The sequence below is a fragment of the Phascolarctos cinereus genome, unplaced genomic scaffold (assembly GCF_003287225.1).
Source record: "Phascolarctos cinereus isolate Bilbo 61053 unplaced genomic scaffold, phaCin_HiC Scaffold_3;HRSCAF=262, whole genome shotgun sequence".
Taxonomy (NCBI): domain Eukaryota; kingdom Metazoa; phylum Chordata; class Mammalia; order Diprotodontia; family Phascolarctidae; genus Phascolarctos; species Phascolarctos cinereus.
Window position 1 is genome coordinate 194,419,715 of NW_027555736.1, and position 20,614 is coordinate 194,440,328.

At 35.4% G+C, this 20,614-nt stretch overlaps 1 protein-coding gene across 5 annotated transcripts in view; it reads left to right on the forward strand.

The window, feature by feature from the left end:
• Window positions 1-20,614, forward strand: part of HEATR5A (HEAT repeat containing 5A) — a 154,883-nt gene that overhangs the window by 89,910 nt on the left and 44,359 nt on the right. For all 5 annotated transcript variants that reach the window (XR_013485420.1, XM_078151399.1, XM_021004277.2 and 2 more), the window contains 5 exons: window positions 4,756-4,935; window positions 7,485-7,724; window positions 13,021-13,202; window positions 14,860-14,928; window positions 16,238-16,417. Coding sequence is in view for 4 of the 5 variants with exons in the window: in XM_078151399.1 (XP_078007525.1) it covers window positions 4,756-4,935; window positions 7,485-7,724; window positions 13,021-13,202; window positions 14,860-14,928; window positions 16,238-16,417 (851 nt within the window). In the remaining variant the exon portion in view is untranslated. The remainder of the gene's footprint in view (window positions 1-4,755; window positions 4,936-7,484; window positions 7,725-13,020; window positions 13,203-14,859; window positions 14,929-16,237; window positions 16,418-20,614) is intronic.

Genomic DNA, 20,614 nt, shown 5'->3' on the forward strand with positions numbered 1-20,614 from the left:
AATTGGGTACACTACCCATATTCCTTTTTAATCCCTAGAATTTAAAGTCCTGTCCTTCATCAAACATTTCTAAAGCCCTTACTGTGTGCAAACCATCATGTTAGGTATTGAGGTTTAAAGACAGTTGAAATAGTTTGTACTCTGAAGGACAAAATTATACAGGATTTACTCAAGGAATAAATTATACAGGAGATATAACACAAAAACCAATACATATACTATGCAGTGGTAAATATAAGATATGCTATACATGGATAAATATAATCCAGACAAAGCATCTTGGAATATTTGAAGAGAGGGTAACGTTTTGAGCTGGTGGTATTAGGGAAGCTATCTGGAGAAGATGGTGCCGGCATTGAACTTTGACTGAAAATAAGAATTCTGAAACACAGAAATTAGAAAGGAGTACATCCTGGGTATGGAAGATACTCTTTGTGAATGCAGAGAGATAGAAAATGGTATATTGAGTTCATGGAACAGTTAATAGTCCAGTTTGGAGAGAATATAGAGAATAAATGGGGATATATGAAAGAGAAATAGATAAGCGGATTGGAAGGTCTTAAATGCTAGACTAAGAAGTCTCTTCTGTCCTCAAGGCAATAGTGAGTCACTAAAGGTTTTTGAGCGAAAGAGTGATATGATCAGACCTCTGCCTTAGGAGTATTTTAACACCTCTGAGAAGGCTAGAGAGGGGAGGGACTGGAGGCAGAGTGACCAGTTAGGAGACTATGATATATAATGAGGTCTGAACTAAGATGGTAACATTGTCAGTAGAAAAAAAGATGATAGATGCAAGAGATGTTGTGGATACACAAATAGATTTAGCAACAACATATAGGCATAGAGAAAGAAAAAAGAATAAAATGTTAATTTGTCATTTCAAATTTAGCCAAATACAGGAGAAACCAGAAAGTTTTCAATGGAGGAAGCTTAAGGATACAATTCACTTTTGGACGTTTTGAATTTGAGGTACCAGCAAGATAGCTACCTGGCTATCTGTCAGGAAGTTGGAAACAAACCTGGAGTTTAAGAAGGTAGTCTGAAAGGACTAGTGTGTTCTTAAGCAGTATTAAGAGAGATATGGGTTCCAGGACTAGGGAGATGATGGTTTTGCTGTGCTTGTGAGACCACGTCTTGAGATTTTTTTCTAAGGAAAACATAAGTTAAAGAATATCCAGAAGAGAATAAAGTGATCAAGATCCTTGAGATTATATTACATGCTTATTAGTTAAAAGAATTAGTTATTGTTTAGCCTGAAAATGAGAGGACTTAATTGTCTTCATATATTTGAAGATCTATTTTATGAATAGAAATTAAGACTAGATGTACAAATTTCTTAATAATCTGCATAACCATGAAGACTGTATCACTGAGTAATAAATGACTAAAGCAATTGGCTCTCCCCAGATCCTTTCAGGAATTAAGAAATACCACCTAAACTCCACCATATATCTTAGGGGAAAAAAAAACATTTTAAAAAATTACCTGAAGAAGAGGAGAGATTATGACTTCAAATGTCTAGGAAGCCACTTTGGCCTGTGCCCTGGAGTTTTAGAATCTAAGTTAACCTCAACCTTTGTGTTGTTTACCCTGACACAACAAGCAATATCTATCCATCACCTCTCATTCTCCTGCCTTTTTGTGTTAAGGAACAGTAGTTTTTAAGTCCCTTTATTACCTACTTTCCATTTTATATATTTACACAGGCCCATCAGATATCGAAGTGTCTCCCTTTTACTTGTGATCAAGTTTTGCATTGAATTGATTCCCATTATTTTACATGTTGTTCTGAGTACTCAAACTCATTAAAGGGTTGTTTTCCCCAATATTTCTGGCTGGCCCACAAACCTTTTTTTTTTTACATGTAAACTGGGTATTCAGACAAGGATTTAACTTATTAACACCCTCGCCTACATTGAAGGAGTATGGCACTGTGAGCCATAAAAATGCATGGGTCAATAGGGGGAACCATATGTCCTCCCAGGAGATGATTCCCTTATGCTAGAGAACTGTCACTAAACACAAGCCCAGAGAGCCCACCTGAGCCTAGGGAGTCTGCATTCTTGACCCCAAAATATCATCTGTCCTGCTCTTGACTCCATATACAACTGTAGCTGCAGAGCTTATTCAGAACCGTGGGGAATTGCCTGGCCCAAAAATAGTATTGTCTCTTTCTGATGTACCATTGCCAGTTACAGATCCAAGTAGAGAGGCAACCACATCTTTTCTCTTCCTCATGGTGATCGAAGCCTAAAGAATTACTTTTTCTTTTTGCCTCGTCTCATTGAAAAGTAATTAAGATTTCTACTTCTCAGCTAGTTGTGAGCCTCCCAGAAGCTCAGTCCTACTTTTCATAAAGCAGCATCACCATTATGAACTCCACACTATGGAAACTAATAGAAAACAGTTCTGGAGACCCCTGCCCCGTCACTATCACCATTAGCTAGATCACAGTGAGTGAGAAACTCTTACTCCTCCTGAAAACCCTCAGAAACATCATAGCCAAACCTAGAGCTTCCAGGTCAAAGAAAAAGTATTCCAAACAGCTATAAAGTATCACTTAAAGTACTCAGGAACCACAATCAGTATCACATAAGACTTGGCATTTGTCATTTTCAGAAGAGGAGAGCTTGAAATATGATATTCCAAAAGATAAGGAGTTATAACCAAGGAAAGAGAAAAATACAAAAGTACAAACATTTGATCGATTGGAAAAGATTGTAGAATGATGAATTCTTTACTTGATAATAACGAGAGAATAAATAGTTGTCCTCTCAGAGATGTATGATCTTTGAGAGTCACAGAGAAACTTAAATAATACATGTGGAAGGGAGGGAATTCAATATCATATAACAGAGATGGATGACATAAAAAAAAGTATGCAAATATGAAGGAAAGGAAATCATCACATGAACCTTACTTTCATCTGAACCAGATAAAGGACGATAGAATACCTTCATATACGCAAAGAGCTTAGTCCAGAAGTACATTAAAGTCAGTAGAAAAATAGGCAGAGAAAGGGAGAGAGTGGTAGATATTATGAGGAAGTTCAAAATAGGAGAGAGAATTATCATAAGCAAAATAACTACAACATTGTGGTGAGGAGAATGGAGGGAAGGTTAAAGGAAGGAAAAAGTTTAAAAATCTATAGTCCAGTTCAGATGTGACAGTCAGTTGGGAGGGCAGGTGTGTGGCGAAGTAGATAGAGTGCCCTGCCTAGAGTCAGGAAGACTCATCTTCCTGAGTTCAAATCTGGCCTTAGACACTAGCTGTGGAACCCTTGGCAAGTCACTTATCCCTGTTTGCCTCAGTTTCATCATTTGCAGATTGAGCTGGAGAAGGAAATGGCAAGCCATTCCAGAATCTTTGCCAAGAATACCCCAAATGGGGTCACAGAGAGTCGGACATGACTGACCAACAGTAATCAATTGGGAAATGACTGAACTAATTATGATATATGAATGTAATAGAATAATATCAAGCTTTAAAAAAATAAAGTGACAGTTCTAGAGAAACATAGAAGACATATAAACTGATGGATAGTAAAGTGGACAGTACCAAGAGAGTAATTTATACTCTAAATGAACGTTGTAAAAACAACCAAAAGGAGCAGCCAACATTGGAAAAGAGTAGAAGGAAATGGAGGGTCCTCAAGAGAAAGCTCAGGTTACAGAATAGATATCCATAAATTGGAGAATAGCTACACAGATGGTGGTAAGTGAATGTCATGTAATAGGATAAGTACAGAGAGGCATGGAAAGACTTACATGAACTCAGGTAGAGTGAAATAGACAGAGACAAATAAATTATATACATTATACTACAACAGTGTAAATTAAAAGAACAACAATCAACGAATAATAAAAAGGAATGGTGCAAAATTACAAACAAGCATAACCCCAAAGAAAAGATATGAGCAAATACCCTTATCCCACTCACTTCTTTGCAGAGGTGGGAGATCTATGGGTATAGAATGTTGCATTTATTTTCAGGCTTTTTCAATGTTTTGATCAGTTGGTTTTTTTGTTTGTTTGCTTGTTTTTTTTAGGCAATTGGGGTTAAGTGACTTGCCCAGGGTCACACAGCTAGTAAGTGTCAAGTGTTTGGTCTGAGGCTGGATTTGAATTCAGGTCCTCCTGACTTCAGGGCCAGTGCTCTATCCACTGCGCCACCTAGCCTCCCCTGATCAGTTTTATGGGTTTTTTTTTCCTTTTAAAAAATATTCTTTGTTATATGGAATAACTTATTGGGCAAGTTCAAGCAATACTGGGAGAAATTTTGGATATATAAAAATAAAATATATGAATATTTTTAAAATAAATGTTTACTGAAAAGAAAGCCCAACATAAAATAAGAAATAACTAATGGATACATATTTAGCCTATAAAAGAGGCATCCCTCAATGAGAATACTCAAAAATAGTTCTGTGGGATCTGTTAGTCCAGCCCAAAACATTATCAGCAAGCTAAAATAAATCCCAGAGGGGCAGCTGGGTGGTGCAGTGGATAGAGCACCAGCCCTGAAGTCAGGATGACCTGAGTTCAAATCTGGCTTACTAGCTCTGTGACCCTGGGCAAGTCACTTAACCCCAATTGCCTAAAATAATAAAATAAATCCCAGTAAATGAGTCACAGTATTTGAAAACTAGATTTTGCCAAGACATATAAATAGTATTTGAGTAATTATGAATGTGTACTTCTGATATGGCAATTTTATTTTCTGTGTTACTCAGATCAAGTATTTTCTTCTTATCAGATGCTAATATCCGGGAAGTGGGCCTTGAGGGGGCATTGCTGAACTTACTAGACAAAGAGTCTGATCAAAGGTTGTGCCAGGATATCAAAGAGACCCTGAGTCATATGATCACATCAATGGCAGTGGGAAAGCTTTCTTTTTGGCTAAAACTCTGTAAAGATGTTCTTGCTTCGTCAGCTGGTAAGTGTTGATACATTCTGATTACAATAATAAAAACAAATATAATATTCATAGATATAAAAGGAGTTCTAACTGAAAATTCCAGTCTCCCTGTTGTGCTATTTTATGTATTGTGTTAGAATGAAAATGTTGGCCACATTCATAAAATGAGAGATTCTGAGCTTTTAAAATTTTTTCTTTTATATTAAAATCATTTTCAGGTATACAAAACCCTGTGCTTAAATTGTGATGAAATATTTCTGGCTTTATAGTATTCAAATTACTTTCAGTGAATCACCTTCCTGTTAGTAAACAGAGTATGACTCGAGAAGTTGTAGCATTGCTTAGACTATTGCTAAAAGCATGGCTGTACGTATACCCATCATTGTCTCTGTGCATATAATTATAATTAGCATAGGGAGTTGATGAATAAATAATTGAGAAAATTACAATGAAATAAGTCCTCCGAATAAATAGTGCATGAATGATTCCAATTTCTGTTTCTTCAGGCCTGATATTGACAATGGCAAGTTGCAGTATTGCTGTTTACCTAATGTATTATCTAATAGACTATACATCAAAGGAGTTAAATTCATTTTTCAAATTTTGTTGGTGCATTTTCTTTTGTTTGAACAGATTAAAGCAGACTCCCTTACAAAATACATTTCCTAACAACAAAAACAATTACATTATTAATTGAAAAGGAATAGGAATAACATGTTACGGTTCACTATCCTTTTGTTGCCTCTCTTTGGTAATTATACTGTTGCAGTCATTCTGTAGGTTCTTTGAAGCTTTTTTTTTAAGAACAGCACTTTTTTTTTTCTTTTGGAGGCAGTGGGGGTTAAAGTGATTTGCTCAGAGTCACACAGCTGGTGAGTGTTATATGTCTGAGGCTGGATTTGAACCAGAGTCTCCTGACTCCAGGACCAGTGCTGTATCCACTGCGCCACCTAGCTGCCCCCATTCTGTATGTTCTTTGGGCTCTTCTTTTTCCATCTTCATCATTTCATGCAAATCTTCTTGTTCTTCTCATAATCCTTCATATTTTTTAATTCCTTATGTTTCAGTATTCCATTCATGTACCATAATTTTTTCAACCATTCCCCATTTCTTAGCTACCTATTTTGTCTAGAGTTTTTTGTTGTCACAACAACATATCTTCTATGGACCTTCTTATATATTTGGAGGCTTCTCAATCTATCAGGAACCACTTTGCAGTAAAGAATTAGTTGTGGAATCTGTGGGTCAAAGCTTTTGAAAAACTTAGTAACTTTTTTCTTATAATTCCAAATAAAATATATATGATTTTATATACCTTTGTCCCTTTATTTTTATGAATATTAGTTAAATTTTTTATGTTTTTGTTTATGGTTATAGCACAAAGATTAATGAAACAATTTTTAATGAAAAAAGGGAAAGGGGCACCATACAGTCAGAGGAAGCTGCAGTTTTATCTTTTTTGACAAATTCAAGTATCTCTCCTCAAAAAAGTAATATATTTGTTTCTGGTGTTCCCCATTTTAAGGGATAGATACTATATTTAAAGTGATACATACATATATAAAAGTGTTACATAAATGTCAGTTATAATCATCTCTCTTTTTCCTTATGCCTCTAAAAAACAGTTTTCTCTCTCACCGTTTTGTTTTGTTTTTTAAGTTCTTTTGATGCCTTTTGTTTTTGAATCATAGACAACCCTGGATTTCCCCACCCACCCCCCAGTGAGTCTACCTTAAAACAAATCCACCTAATACAGAGGGACTGCATTCTGCAACATTTTGTACCAATTCACTGTCTTTTTGAAGATATAATTTGACTTTTCTCAATTAATTGGTATAGGTCTTTAATTATTTTTCAGTTAGATGAAAAGGACTTTGTCCTTTGTGACATTTTTGCTGTTAAGATAGTCAAGCCCACAAGCCTTTCTTAAGCATCTATGCTGAGCAAGGCAGTGTGCCAAACCCTGGGGATTCAAATAAAGGCAAAGAGGCCTTGTCTATAAAGAGCTCATGATCTCATGGGATGGGACAAAACAAAAGTAAATGTTGACAGATAAGGTATTGACAAAAAAACAAGTGAATTTCCTTTACTGTACTCCAACTTCCTTAGTTTCTTTTGAAGAAAATTTAAGGAGCTCTCTAAAAGAATCATCAGCTACATAGGAATAGTCATTACAGTAGTAAACCAATGCCTTCCAATGGCATTATTCATTAGTAAGCATGTCATAGATGCTGTATTTCAGTTTAACTGTTACTGTAATTATTTTGGATTACCAAACGATGCATGAATTATAATCATAGAAATAGTTCTAGTTTCAATTTGCATTCACTTCGTTTTTGTTCTTTTAAAGTATATTTGAGGGGCAGCTAGGTGGTGCAGTGGATAGAGCTCTGGCCTTGAAGTCAGGAGGACCTGAGTTGAAATCCGGCCTTAGCCACTTGACGCTTACTAGCTGTGTGACTCTGGGCAAGTCACTTAACCCCAGTTGCCTCACCAAAAGCAAAAAAATAAAATAAAGTATATTTTAATAAATTATAACATGACTTTTTCCCCTAATACAATCATAGATTTTACAACTGTTGCTTCTGTGGATACAACTCAGGAGGATGAAGTGGATAAAGGAGATGATGCTTCAGTCCTAACCTGCAGAAACGATGAGAAATGCCGGCCTGTTGTAAATCCACGATGGGCTACTAGAGTTTTTGCTGCTGAATGTGTTTGTAAAATAATTAACCAATGTGAGAATTCAGACAGTGCTCATTTTGACATTGCTTTGGCTCAAGAAATGAAAGAAAGGGATTCACGAAGTAAGTATAAGACAAGTGAATTGGCAAAATGATATTTGAAGGAATGCACTATTCTTTTTAATATGTAATTTAGTGCCTGATTTTCAAAACTGATGCTCAGAGATGTTGAATGTAATATATCTGCTACCAGACATTATCTGATACCTCATTATGGTATAGTGGCCCTGGGTTCTTGAAGACTATACCAACAAAGTTCAAAGTTAAACAGATAATTTTAAATTAGAAAGGCTTCAAATATAGGCCCGGTGGTACTCTGCAAATTCATCATCTGAAGACTAAATTCAGAAAGACCTATTACTAGGTTGGCTGCAGGGCAATGTATTTTTCAGCCAAAATGACTCTTGGAGAATGTCTGACAAATTGTAGATGGCTTGTACTATGTATCCATTGATGAGGAGTACCCACACTGATGAAATCACAAATCATTTGAATACAGATGTTGGCTTAGGAAATGAAAAGAGATTTAGAATAAGTGTGATACTAATGAAATGACAGAGTGGTACTTGTTAACTATGTTGTCTTTTTCATACGGTTTTTATTATCTCGTTTTCAGAATTGATGCTCAAGTATATTCTTTATTTTTAAATTTGTATTGGTTTTGAAGTTTCATTGTAACAGGAATTTGGAGACCCAGTTACCTCTGTGAACTGGCAAGCACTTTTGTTTAAAATAAGGGAGATTTAGGCTTATTGGAAATAATCCTACAGGGATATTACTTGGATAATTGTCATAAAGGACTGTAATAAATTAACATTCCCAGGGTGAGAGGAGACCCCAGACATATAGCAGGTAAACTCAGGTTGCAAGAATAGGTGCCCACTGGCAGTTTTGTTATTCACAGCCCATTTCTAGGTCACTGATTCAGGGTGGATTGAGTAAGGAGACCTGCACCTATAGATGGCCTTCCACAATAAGGAGTTTTTGCAGTTAAGGAACAGCTTTAGGCCCTATGCTGAGAAAAATAAAAGTTTGGAAGCAAGCAGGAGCAGTGTGTGTGTGAGACTGACCCCCAGGAACAGAGCAGGGTCTCGGTTCCAATTTCTGGCCCACTCTGAAACTGTAAAAGAATAACCAGGGCAGAAATCTAAGGAGAGCCAGAAGTTCTTTCACTCTGAAATAGCATATATTCCCAGCTGGTTGATAGTTGCTAATTCTAGTAGCAGTCTGCTGTTGGATAGACCCAAACCCGGGTTGGAAACTTGGAGATCTCAGACAAGGTGGGCATTGATCAGACTTTGACCTGGACTGGGAGCGCTGAAAGTTTGCACGTTCTCAACCTGACCTTTCCTTGAGATCTTAGAATAACATAATAATACCTCCAGGAAACTAACAAGAGAACCATCCTAGGCCTTCTCTCCAGAAATACGCAGAGCCTAACCTTAACATCATGTCAGGAGGTTAAGCTGAAGAATGAACAAACCAAAAAAGAATCCCAATATAAAAAGTTATCCTGGTGACAAGGATGTTCCAAACACAAACCTAGAAGAGAATGACTCCAAAACATCTGCAAGCAAAGCCTCAAAATCACAGGTTGGCCATAAATTTGGCTAGAAATCCTAGAAGAGGTAAAGCAAGAGTTTAAAAAAAAAGTTAGTCAGAAGACTGAAAAAATAGAACAAAGTATGAAGTATCTCATAAAACAGCTGACCTGGAAAACAGATAAAGGAGAAAATAATTTAAGAATCATTGGATAGGGGCAGCTAGGTGGTACAGTGGACAGAGCACTAGCTCTGGAATCAGGAGGACCTGAGTTCAAATCTGGCCTCAGACACTTATTAGCTGTGTGACCCTGGGCAAGTCACTTAACCCCAGTTGCCTTTAAAAAAAAAAAGATAATCATTCGACTACCTGAATGTCATGACCAAAAAAAAGAGCCTTGTCATCATATTTCAACAAAATGGCCCAGATATTTTAGAACCGGAGAAGAAAGTGAAAATAAAAGAAATCTAACCATCCTTTCAAGTTAACTCCTAAAAGAAACCCCAGAATGTAAACTTAGGAGCATTATGGCTAAAATTCAGAGCTTCCAAGTCAATGGGAAAAAAACTGAAGTAGCCAGAAATAAAAAAATTCAAGTGCTGAGAAACCATAGTCAAGAACACAAAATATTTAGCAAATGCCACCATAAAGTAACAAGATAATTGGTATACAATATTCTAGAAGACAAAGGATATATAGGCTTACTACCAAGAATAATTTACTCAGCAAAAGTGAATATAATCCTACAGAGGGAAAAGTGAACCTTTCATGAAATAGAGACATCACACAACCATTCTGACTGGATCCACTACAAATTTGTTATACAACCTTAACTGGACCCTTGCCATCACTAGGAATTCCTACTATATCTGCCTTATCAACTCACTATCCCATTCTCCACAGATACTCTTCCAAACATTTTCATCTCTCCTCAGACCTTCCATGGCTCTGGGGTCATAGACAGAGTCTTATTAGACAAGGCCTGGGAGTGTTTCTTGCTTTATCTTGATCTTAAGAGAAGAATGGAAAAGGGAAAAGGAATACACTAGTGGAGAAAGAAAAGTTAGGGAAATTTACCTGACATAATCAAGGCCTGCAAGTAAACATTACATTTCTATAAACCAGGAGAAAAGGGTGTGGGGACCAGCTGATACTTGAACCTCAGTCTTATCTGAATTTGTCAAAAGAAGGAAGAATACATAGAGATATAGTTGGGTACAGAAATACATTTCACTAAACGGGAAAAGAGAAGGGGGAATTAGAGGGGTAGTAGATTAGTCCTAAGCAAGACAAGCTTTAAGGATATACAAAAATACTTATAGCTTCTTCTTCTGAGGTGAAAAAGAATAAGAATCTGAGAGAGTGCTGCTCATTTTGAGAATGACTGTAATTTGTGTGTTTTATGAGTGTGGTGGAATACATTCTAAGAAATTATGTAGGGGGCAGTTTCAGAGAAACCTGAGAAGACTTGTATGAACTGATTCAGAGTGAAATAAAAAGAACCAGAATAACTATACAATGACAACAATATGGTAAAATCACATAACTTTGAAAGAATTACCAACTGTAATCAGCATAACGATCTTCTATGATTCCAGTGGTCTAATGATGAAACATACTGCCCACCTCCTGATAGAAGGAGAAAAGATTCAAAATGAAAAATAAAACTTTTGTTTTTTTAACATGTAGCCAATGCAGAAATTTGTTTTGTTAGACTATACATGTTTGTAACAGGGGTTTTGTGTTTGATTCATTCTCAAGGGTGCATCCAGGGGGTTGGAGTTTGGAGTGAAAGGTGATTTTTGCTCATGAAAAATAGAATTTAAAAAAAAAATTAAAAGACAAAAGTACAACTTTTAAAAATCAATAGGAAAAAAATAGGAAATTTAATAGGCATTTATTATATGTCAAGAACAATACTAAACATATAGTAAATACAAAGGTTTAAGACAGTTTTATTACAAAACTACCAGTTAAGTACATGGCTACTGCATATCAAAATTAATTTTCTTTATGTAGAATTTAATAGTAATCCTAATCTTTTTATAATTGAAAAATTTTTGAATGAACGTATAATGCTGGAATTGATATAAATGTCCAGTGCAGTTACTATACAAGGAACAAAATTGTTTTACAATTTCTAAAGCTGGATAGGGTAAATATTTTGTATTTCTGAGAGCCCATCTGGGGAAATTGACATACAGACTGCTTACTTGTAAGTGGGTAGTACATAGCTTTAGAACTGGAAGAGAACTTGGCCATCTAATCCAGATCCCTCATTTTACAGATAATGGAAACTGAGGCATAGAGAGTTTAGTTCAGGGTGGCAAACCTGTGGCCTCAAAGCCATATGTAGCCCTCTAGGTCCTTAAGTGTGGCCTTTTGATGGAATCCAAACTTCACAGAACAAATCCCCTTAATAAAAGTATTTGTTCTGTAAAATTTGGACTCTGTCAAACAGCTGCAGTTAGTTTAATTGACTTGCCTGAGGTCGCACAGTTAGTAAGTGGCAGAGAGAGGACTTGTACATAGGTCTGTCTCTCCAACGCCAGTCATCCTTCCATCACATTCAAGAACTGTACAGAACTGTTAGAAGAACATTAGGAATGTTACCCCTGACTTGTAATAAATTAATCATCACTTACGGAGACTAGTTGTTTGGACATAAGTCATGAGTCTGATTGTTTTCCAAGTCTGTCTTATTCAGGAGTTCTTAAGCTTTTTTTGTGTCGTGAATACATTAACTGCTTTTTTGCACTCTCATGAAGCCTGTGGACCCTTTTTAAAATAATGTTTTTAAATGAATAAATGACATAGGATTATTAAACTAATTATCTTAAAAACAATTATAAGACAAAAATTTAAGTTCCAGGACCCCAGAATAAATATAAAAACCCCTGATATGTGTTAATACTACAAGTACGAAGTAACTTTTTACATGATTTACTAATTGCTATTTTTTACAATTCCAAAGGACTCATGACAGAAATGCTATCCACCTCCAGAGAAAGAACTGGTGGAATCTGAAAGCAGACTGAAATTTTTCACTTTTGTATTTTTTTCATGGTTTTTTTTTCCCCTTTGGATCTGTCTGGTTTTTTTTTCTTTTTTTTTTTTTTTTTGGATAGGCAGTGGGGTTAAGTGACCTGCCCAGGGTCACATAGCTAGTAAATGTTAAGTGTCTGAAGCTGAATTTGAACTCAGGTCCTCCTGACTCCAAGGCCAGAGCTGTATTCACTGAGCCACCTAGCTGCCCCTCTGTGTCTTCTTTCACAACGTGACTAATATGGGAATATGTTTTGCACGATTGAACATGTATAACCTACATCAAATTACTTGTTGTCTCAGTGAGGGGACAGGTGAAGGGAGTAAGACAGAAAACCTAAAACTCAAAATTTTTTCAAAATGAATATTAAAAATTGTCTTTGCATGTATCTTGGAAAAAATTTATAAAAAATTTTTAAATAGCTCTTTCAAAGGTGATAACATTATGGCATGATTTTAATAGGACCTGTATTTGGTCAGATTTTAAGTGGTTATATGTAAATAGTTTTATTACATGTAGAATTAACTATATTCATTATATCCAGTTTGAAAAACCAGTACCTTCTTTGTGGTGAAATCATAGTCCTAGGTAAAAACAAACAAAAAAACTACTTCCACCTTCTTTAACCAAAGGTAAATTAAGTCAGAAGGTACATGAGAAAAGTATTTATCATAAAACAAGAATCAGAAGATATTCATATGTGATTAATTAAGTATCAGAACAGCAAAATTTTTCCCCTAATTAGATGTTTGGGTTTTTTTTTCTCGTCAGATGATTTTTTGGTGTTACATCTTGCTGACTTGATCCGTATGGCTTTTATGGCTGCTACAGACCACTGTGACCAGCTCCGGCTATCTGGTCTTCAGACGCTTTTAGTTGTTGTTCGGCATTTTGCAGCTATTCCAGAGCCAGAGTTCCCAGGTCATGTGATTCTGGAACAGTATCAAGCAAATGTAAGACATTTTGTATTAGATAACCTTTGGTTAGAAAAAAATTTGTAACACTAATATGCACAGTTTTCTAAAACGAAGTAGCAGTATCGTTATGAATTCTTAATGAAGATGTATGGCCCTACTAAAATATCAGTGATCTAATCATTGTAAGAAAGTGATTTGTAACAAATTGAGGCTTCCATAAACCTGAGAAAGAAATTGAGTAGAAGTTCAATTGTGTCGGTTTTCTTGATGGTTTACGTTGGTCTTTAATATATAAAAATTTTTTTATAACTTTAAATGTTAAATTATTTTATTAATATTGCTTTATGAATTTGGTTAATAAATAATAATATAATATATTGTATTTATGAATGTTTAAAAATAAATATAAAAATAATATATAATATATAAAGCCATTCACAGAATGTTTAGGCAATCAGTATAACAGTAAATCATCCTAAACAGTGAAAAAACCCTGTTTTACCCTCTCTTCAGTTTGTCACAAATTATTGTCACAGAAGACAATAACATGTGTGACTTTGTGAAAGTACTCGAAGCATAAAAGACAGTTTAGGTTCCTGCTATAGAACCTATGTTCTAGATTTCTGTGAAGCTAATTATATGTATAGCTGTGCATCAAGAATCCTAGGAAGATAATAACCTGTCTCAAAATCTCCATCCAAGAAAACTTCCCTGCTGTGATTCAGAGGCAGCTGCTGGCGACTAGAAATTAGGCAGACAGGCCCACCAAGCCCCCCTCCCCACAAAGTAAGAAAGCTTAGTTTCTGGCCAATAATGAAACTGTTGTCCAGAGTGAAAGAAGAATTATTTAATTATGTTTCTTGCAAGAGATGGGCGTGTTCCTTTTAACGAGAGAAGTGTCTTGATACAGGAGCAAGCTCTGTACTGTTAACTCTGTTTGGTCCTTCCCTCTGAGCTCCAATTGGTCCTTCCTGCCCTGCCCATTTCATGTCCCTTTCTGATATGTTCTCTTAGGGCAGCTAGGTGGCACAGTGGCTAGAGCACTGGCCCTGAAGTCAGGAAGACCTGAGTTCAATCAAATACGGCCTCAGACCAAACACTTGACAAGTACTAGCTGTGTGACCCTGGGCAAGTCACTTAACCCTAATTACCTAAAAAAAGAAAAAAAAAAGAAAAGATATGTTCTTTCCACCCTCATCATGGGTCCCATTTGTAAATGAATATGTATGTAAATGAATAAGTGTAAATGAATAAAAATCCCTCCCTGGGGTGTGTTGGATAGTATTTATGAGGCTTATTAAGCTATCAAAAAGTCAGTGACCATCCCTTGCACCTGACCAATTTGAGCCAGTTTCAGCCTAAGCCCCCTTTATCAGAAACTCTACAGTTAGCCAGCTTCTCCTTCTGAAAGCTGATTGGCCTATGGTTCTTGCTATCTTAACCACCTTGAAACTGCAACATCGTGTGGAAACCTAACTTTTTAGTGTTAGTATTTCTCACAAGTTCACCTCCTGGTTCAAATTTTCCATTTACCTCTTTCGAGGAGGTAATGTTACTATACCTTTAGCTAAGGAGAAAGACAGAGGGAGGGATTGAAATTATTTAAAAATATTATTTTATAATCAACAGTTTATTTGAGCTAAACCAATAGAAGCTTCTGTGATATTTGCTGTTTTGTGTGATTTAATATCAGGTGGGAGCAGCTCTTAGACCTGCCTTTACTTCAGATACACCACCAAATGTGACTGCCAAAGCATGTCAGGTAAGGTCTTAAAAAGACAAAACTTAGAAATTAGAAATTTCTCAAGGCAGAGCTTTCAGTTGCTGAGTTTTTTTTTAATATGCTTTTCTAACTACTAACATTGCTTCCATCCCCCTCTTTTCAAATACTTTGGTTATCATCGTGTTTTCATAAAACTATATACCTGTGTTAGGCTTACTTTGAATTGGTATCAGATAAGATTACAGTGTTCCATATTCTAAGCAGCTGTCAGTGTAATGTTTAAATGCAGTTTATTTTAAATTGAGTTACCAGATAATCTTATATATCGAACTTTAGATTATATGAAGTAATTAAAGTTAGCATGTATGAATTAAGTCTACAGATCATCCAAAAATGTTTAGATAATTAATTTCAACTCTTTACCGGATATTATTATAATTCCTAAAATCAACAATTTTGAATGATTACTTCACATTATACTGTAGTATTGGACTTCTATTCAAAACCTAAGTTCAAGTCTTGCCTCTGCCATTTACTAACTACCTCTGTGATGGTGGGCAAAATCATTTACCCTATCTCAACTTAGTTTCCTAATCTGTGTAAAATGAAGCTGATATCATATAAAATTAAATTCCATACCTGAAGTGGAAAAGATAGTGGGTTTTTTTCTCATTTCCCTTCATTGTGGCCCTAATTCAGAGGTTCACGTTAGCAGTTAGTTGGTCAAAAGATGTAAGTACCCAGAGGGAAAAAAAAAGAAGTAATAAAAAAACCTGAATAATCTACAAACTAGGAAATCATGTGTTGAGTAAATACATCAATTTTCTATCTTTGTATCATCATTGGTGATTTTTTAATTGATTAAAAACTTAGAAATATGTAGTTTGCAAATGATCAGATTCCTATTGTTTATGATTTGAGTAAGTTTTTTTAAACCAAATTTTAATTATTAAATGTATGTTTAATCTGAGAGTTATACCTGGAGTCTTAAATAATGAGTTAATTCCAACAAGATTAGAAATTTCATTTAAATGTTAAACCAGACATTTCTCTGTTTTCCCTCTTTGGTAGCTCTGATTGCTTTCCCCACATATTAATGACCATAAGAAATTTTTTAAAATAGTTTTTAATATTCTTTATTACAATCACTACATTCAATCCTTTACTTTCTTTGACTTTTAAATCATGATTTTCACTTAATTATATTGTTTTGGCATCTGTGCTGCTCCTAACATACACTATTTTCAGTGAATAAGTTCCTTATATCTAAATAAATACTACTGAAATCACTTGTACATCATTTACAATTTTAAAAAATAAAACACATCTTCACTTCTTAAACTGCTAGGTTTGCAGTGCCTGGATAGCAAGTGGAGTTGTAAGTGATCTTAATGATCTCCGAAGAGTTCATCAGTTGCTCGTGTCATCCTTGACAAAAATACAAGCTGGGAAAGAAGCCTTGAGTCAATTATATAATGAAAGTGCTTCCACTATGGAAATCTTAGCTGTTCTCAAAGCGTGGGCAGAGGTTAGTACTTTTTCATCTTTAACTTAATTTTAAATAATTGCCTTTTTATTCATTGAACCACTAAAAGTATAAAAATATCAACTATGTATATAATATGTATACCAACCTTTTAAGATTAAAAAAAATCCTGCACTGTATTTGGAATAATTTATTTGCCATGTAAACTGGTAATTGAGCCCGCCCCATCCCTGCTCCCACCTTAAAGCAGCAATGGTGTTCTGTTGCCTGCTATTTTAAAAAGAGTTAGACAGGGAGACTTCTCATAGTCAGAAGTGGTAAAATCAGTTTCCATGGTAGCTTTAAACAAAACCCTTAAAAACTTTGTATAGGGAAAAAAGTTCACATTTACCTATGTGATCTGTTAAACTTTACACTCTACAATACTTAGAAATTTAAGAACCTACATTCTATCAATTGAAAAGATATTTTCTTTTTATTGCATTTTGCATAATATTTTTTGATAAAGGTAGAAAGGACTTAGGCCATCTCTCTCTGTGGAATAATAATAATCAGTGGTTCTCCATCTCAGGAGATGTCAAAACAGAAGGTTTCAGAATTGTGGCAGGTAAAGGATGAAACAACTGAGGAAACAAAGGTTTGAGCTTCTGAGCATTTTGACATTAAGCAATGCATGCCAGTTGCCTAACAAATCAGGACAAGGGCCCCAAATATAGAAGGAGACAGACTTTTATACATTAAAAACAATCAAATAAAGTCCGCTAATTAAAAGGAAACAATACAACGTAGGTAATCTGATTTCTAATTGGATGAAAGATTAGGCAGATTGGGAGGGGAGAGAGCAAGCAGGTACAATTCCTTGAATTTATTAAATGAGGTATCCCACTCTCCCCAAGTGTCTATAAACAGTCAAAGGAATATTGGAAACAGTAAGTGATTGATTAGTATGGGGCTAGTTTTAAGATGAGACCTGTGGGTTACTTGAGATGTACAGTTGTGAGAAAACTCCTTGCATCAGCTTAGGATCTGACTGTGTTTCAGGTCATTATAACACAGGTTCTTAGTAAAGGGTTTCTAAGCAGCAGGTAGAAATGGTTCTGCTTCCCAGCCGCACACAGCTAGGTTGAAACAATGCAATAAGTTTTTCTCCCAATTCCCACAATCAAATGAAGTTTTTGGACTAGACCCGTAATTGAATAGAAACTAAGCTAGCTCCAGAAATTAAGTCACAAGATGAAGTCGGTGTGGTTTACTCAATTCCCACAATTAACCATTCACTGTTCTAACTCCCTCAATTCCCTCAGAATGTAACAGAACCTAATCTTTTTGCACATAATCAAGTAGACTCATTTCAGAGCCTGTTCAAATGTGTATAATGGTCTGAGTATTTTTGGAAAATATCTGTTTTGTAGAAAGAAAAGGTGACTAGCAGTGAGCACTGGAGTACTTAGAGTACTTTAATAGCTTGAAAAGTAAATATAGAGTTATTTAGCATGTATTACTGTGAAAGAACTATGGTGGTTAAAATTTGAGAAAGAGAAAAGTTGGGGATGGGGAAGAAGACATGTTAGCTGCCTTTAGATATTTTGAAGAATGATATTTCTTCTGCTTTACGCTAGAGGACAGAACTTGGACTAAAGACAGGTAGACAGATTTTTACCTCACTGTAGAACAGTTATAATAATTAGTGCTGTCCAAAAATATAATAGACTGCATGAGGAGTAATGAGTTCCACATCAGTGGAAATCTTAGGTTACCATTTGTCAAGAATCTTGTAGGCAAGATTTGTGCTTGGGATAAAGTTGGACTAGATGACCTATTGGGTCCCTTTCAGATCTGATATTCAGAAACTTTAAATATGGATAATCAAATGAAATAATATATGTAAAGCACTTTAAAAATAATTAAGGACTATAGAAAAGCTAGTGATGATCATGGTAATGATGTTGATGAAAAAGAAAAAACAGTCTTAACTTGCAGGAGATTAGGAAATTTTTGTCCTTGGAAATGATTAAAAAAGAACTTGGACTTTCAGTTGATGACATGAAAGGATATTGAAAGTACATCTTAATCATATACAGCCAGTTCTCTTGCTTACCGTAAGTGGACAGTTCTGTAGACCTCCCCCCCCTCTTTGTGGGATTCATGTATTCCCACCCCCTCCAAGCCTCTGTGCCCAGCAGCCAGAGTAGCTTCAGGGCCTGGGGCCCTTGCAGCCACAGTGGATTCAGGAGAAGAGGACCCTTGGCAAATAAGCATCAAGAAATGCAAAAAGAAATAGCTTAAGCACTTTCACCTATCTCAGGACTACAGAAAAAAGATGGTCAAAGACTGAGAGGATGCTTCCGGGGAAACCAGGATGAGCTCAAGTAAGCAAGCCAGAAGCCTTTTAATGCTTTGGTCAGAGATATCCTTCAGGTTCCAAGGAGTATGTGAAGCGTGCAGACTAACAAGAACCTCCAGAAGGGCTTGATTGAGCTAACTGGGAAGGAATATGAGGGCCAGATGTACAACAAACTACAAGTAGATTTCATTTTTTTTCCCCTAGAATAAGATTTTCTTTTTTCCCAATTACATGTAAAAACAATTTTTAATATCAGTTTTTAAAATTTTTGAGTTCCAAATCCTTTCCCTCCTCCCTGAGATAGTAAGTAATTCAATATAAATTATACATGTGCAGTCATGTAAAACAAAGTTCTATATTAGTCATGTTGAGAAAGAAGACACAGATCAAAAAAGAAAAGAAAAGGAAAAAAAGAGAAAAAAATGCTTCAATCTGCATTCAGACTCCCTTAGTTCTTTTTCTTGAGATGGGTAGCATTTTTTATCATGAATCCTTTGTAATTGTTTTGGGTCATTGCATTGCTGAGGATAGTTAAGTCATTCACAGTTCTTCATCAAATGATATTGCTGTTACTGTGTACAACATTCTCCTATTTCTGTTCACTTCACTTTGCATCAGTTCATATAAGTCTTACCAGGTTTTTCTGAAATCATCCTCTTCATCATTTTTCTAGCACAATAATATTACATTACATCTATAAACCACAACTTGTTCAAGCTTTCCCCAGTTGATGGATATCCCCTCAATTTCTGATTCCTTACCACCACAAAAAGAGCTGCTATAAGTATTTTTGTACAAATCAGTTCTTTTCCTTTTTTCCCACTTTTCCCACATCTTCTCCAACATTTCATTTTCCGTTTCTGTCATATTAGTCAACTTGATAGGTGTTATGTACTTCAGCGTTGTTATAATTTGCATTTCTGTAATCAATAGTAATTTAGAGCAGAGCTTCTTAAACTTTTTCCACTTGCAACCCCTTTAGCACTTGTTAAACTGACATACAGTTTTAAACCCCATGGGGGTTGCAACTCACAGTTTAAGAAGCACTGATTTAGAGTGTTTTTTTGTATTACTACAGATAGCTTTGATTTCTTCATCTGAAAACTGCCTGTTTGTATCTTTTGACATTTTATCAATTGGGGAATGACTTATATTCTTATAAATTTGACTCATTTCTCTACATATTGAAGAAAGGAGGCCTTTATCAGAGATGTTTGCTGTAAAAATTATTTCTCAGCTTTCTGCTTTCCTTCTAATCTTGGTTGCAATGATTTTGTTTCTGGAAAAACTTTTTAGTATAATCAAAATTATCTGTTGTACTTGTAATGCTATCTCTTTTTTGGTCATAAATTCTTCCCTTGTCCACAGATCTGACAGGTAAACTGTTCCTTGCTCTCTTAATTGTGTATGATGTCACTCTTTATGTCTAAATCATGTACCCATTTTAACCTTGTCTTAGTATATGGTGTAAGATATTGCTCTATACATAGTTTCAGCCATACCATTTTCCAGTTTTCCCAGCAGTCTGTAGTGAGTTCTCATCCCAAAAGCTTGGGTCTTTGGGTTTATCAAACACAAGATTACTATGGTCATTTACTACTGTGTGTGTTGTATACGTGATCTATTCCAGTGATCCACCACTCTATTTCTTACCCAGTACCAGATTGTTTTGGTGATTACTACTTTTTAATACAGTTTGAGATTTGGTATGTCTAGGCTACCTTCCTTCACATTTTTTTCATTAATAACCGTGATATTCTTTACCTTTTGTTCTTCCAGATGAATTTTGGTTTTGGTTTTGTTTTTGTTTTTTTCCTATAAAATAATTTTTTGATAGTTTGATTGTTATGATACTGAATAAGTAAGTTAATTTAGGTATAATTGTCAGTTTTATT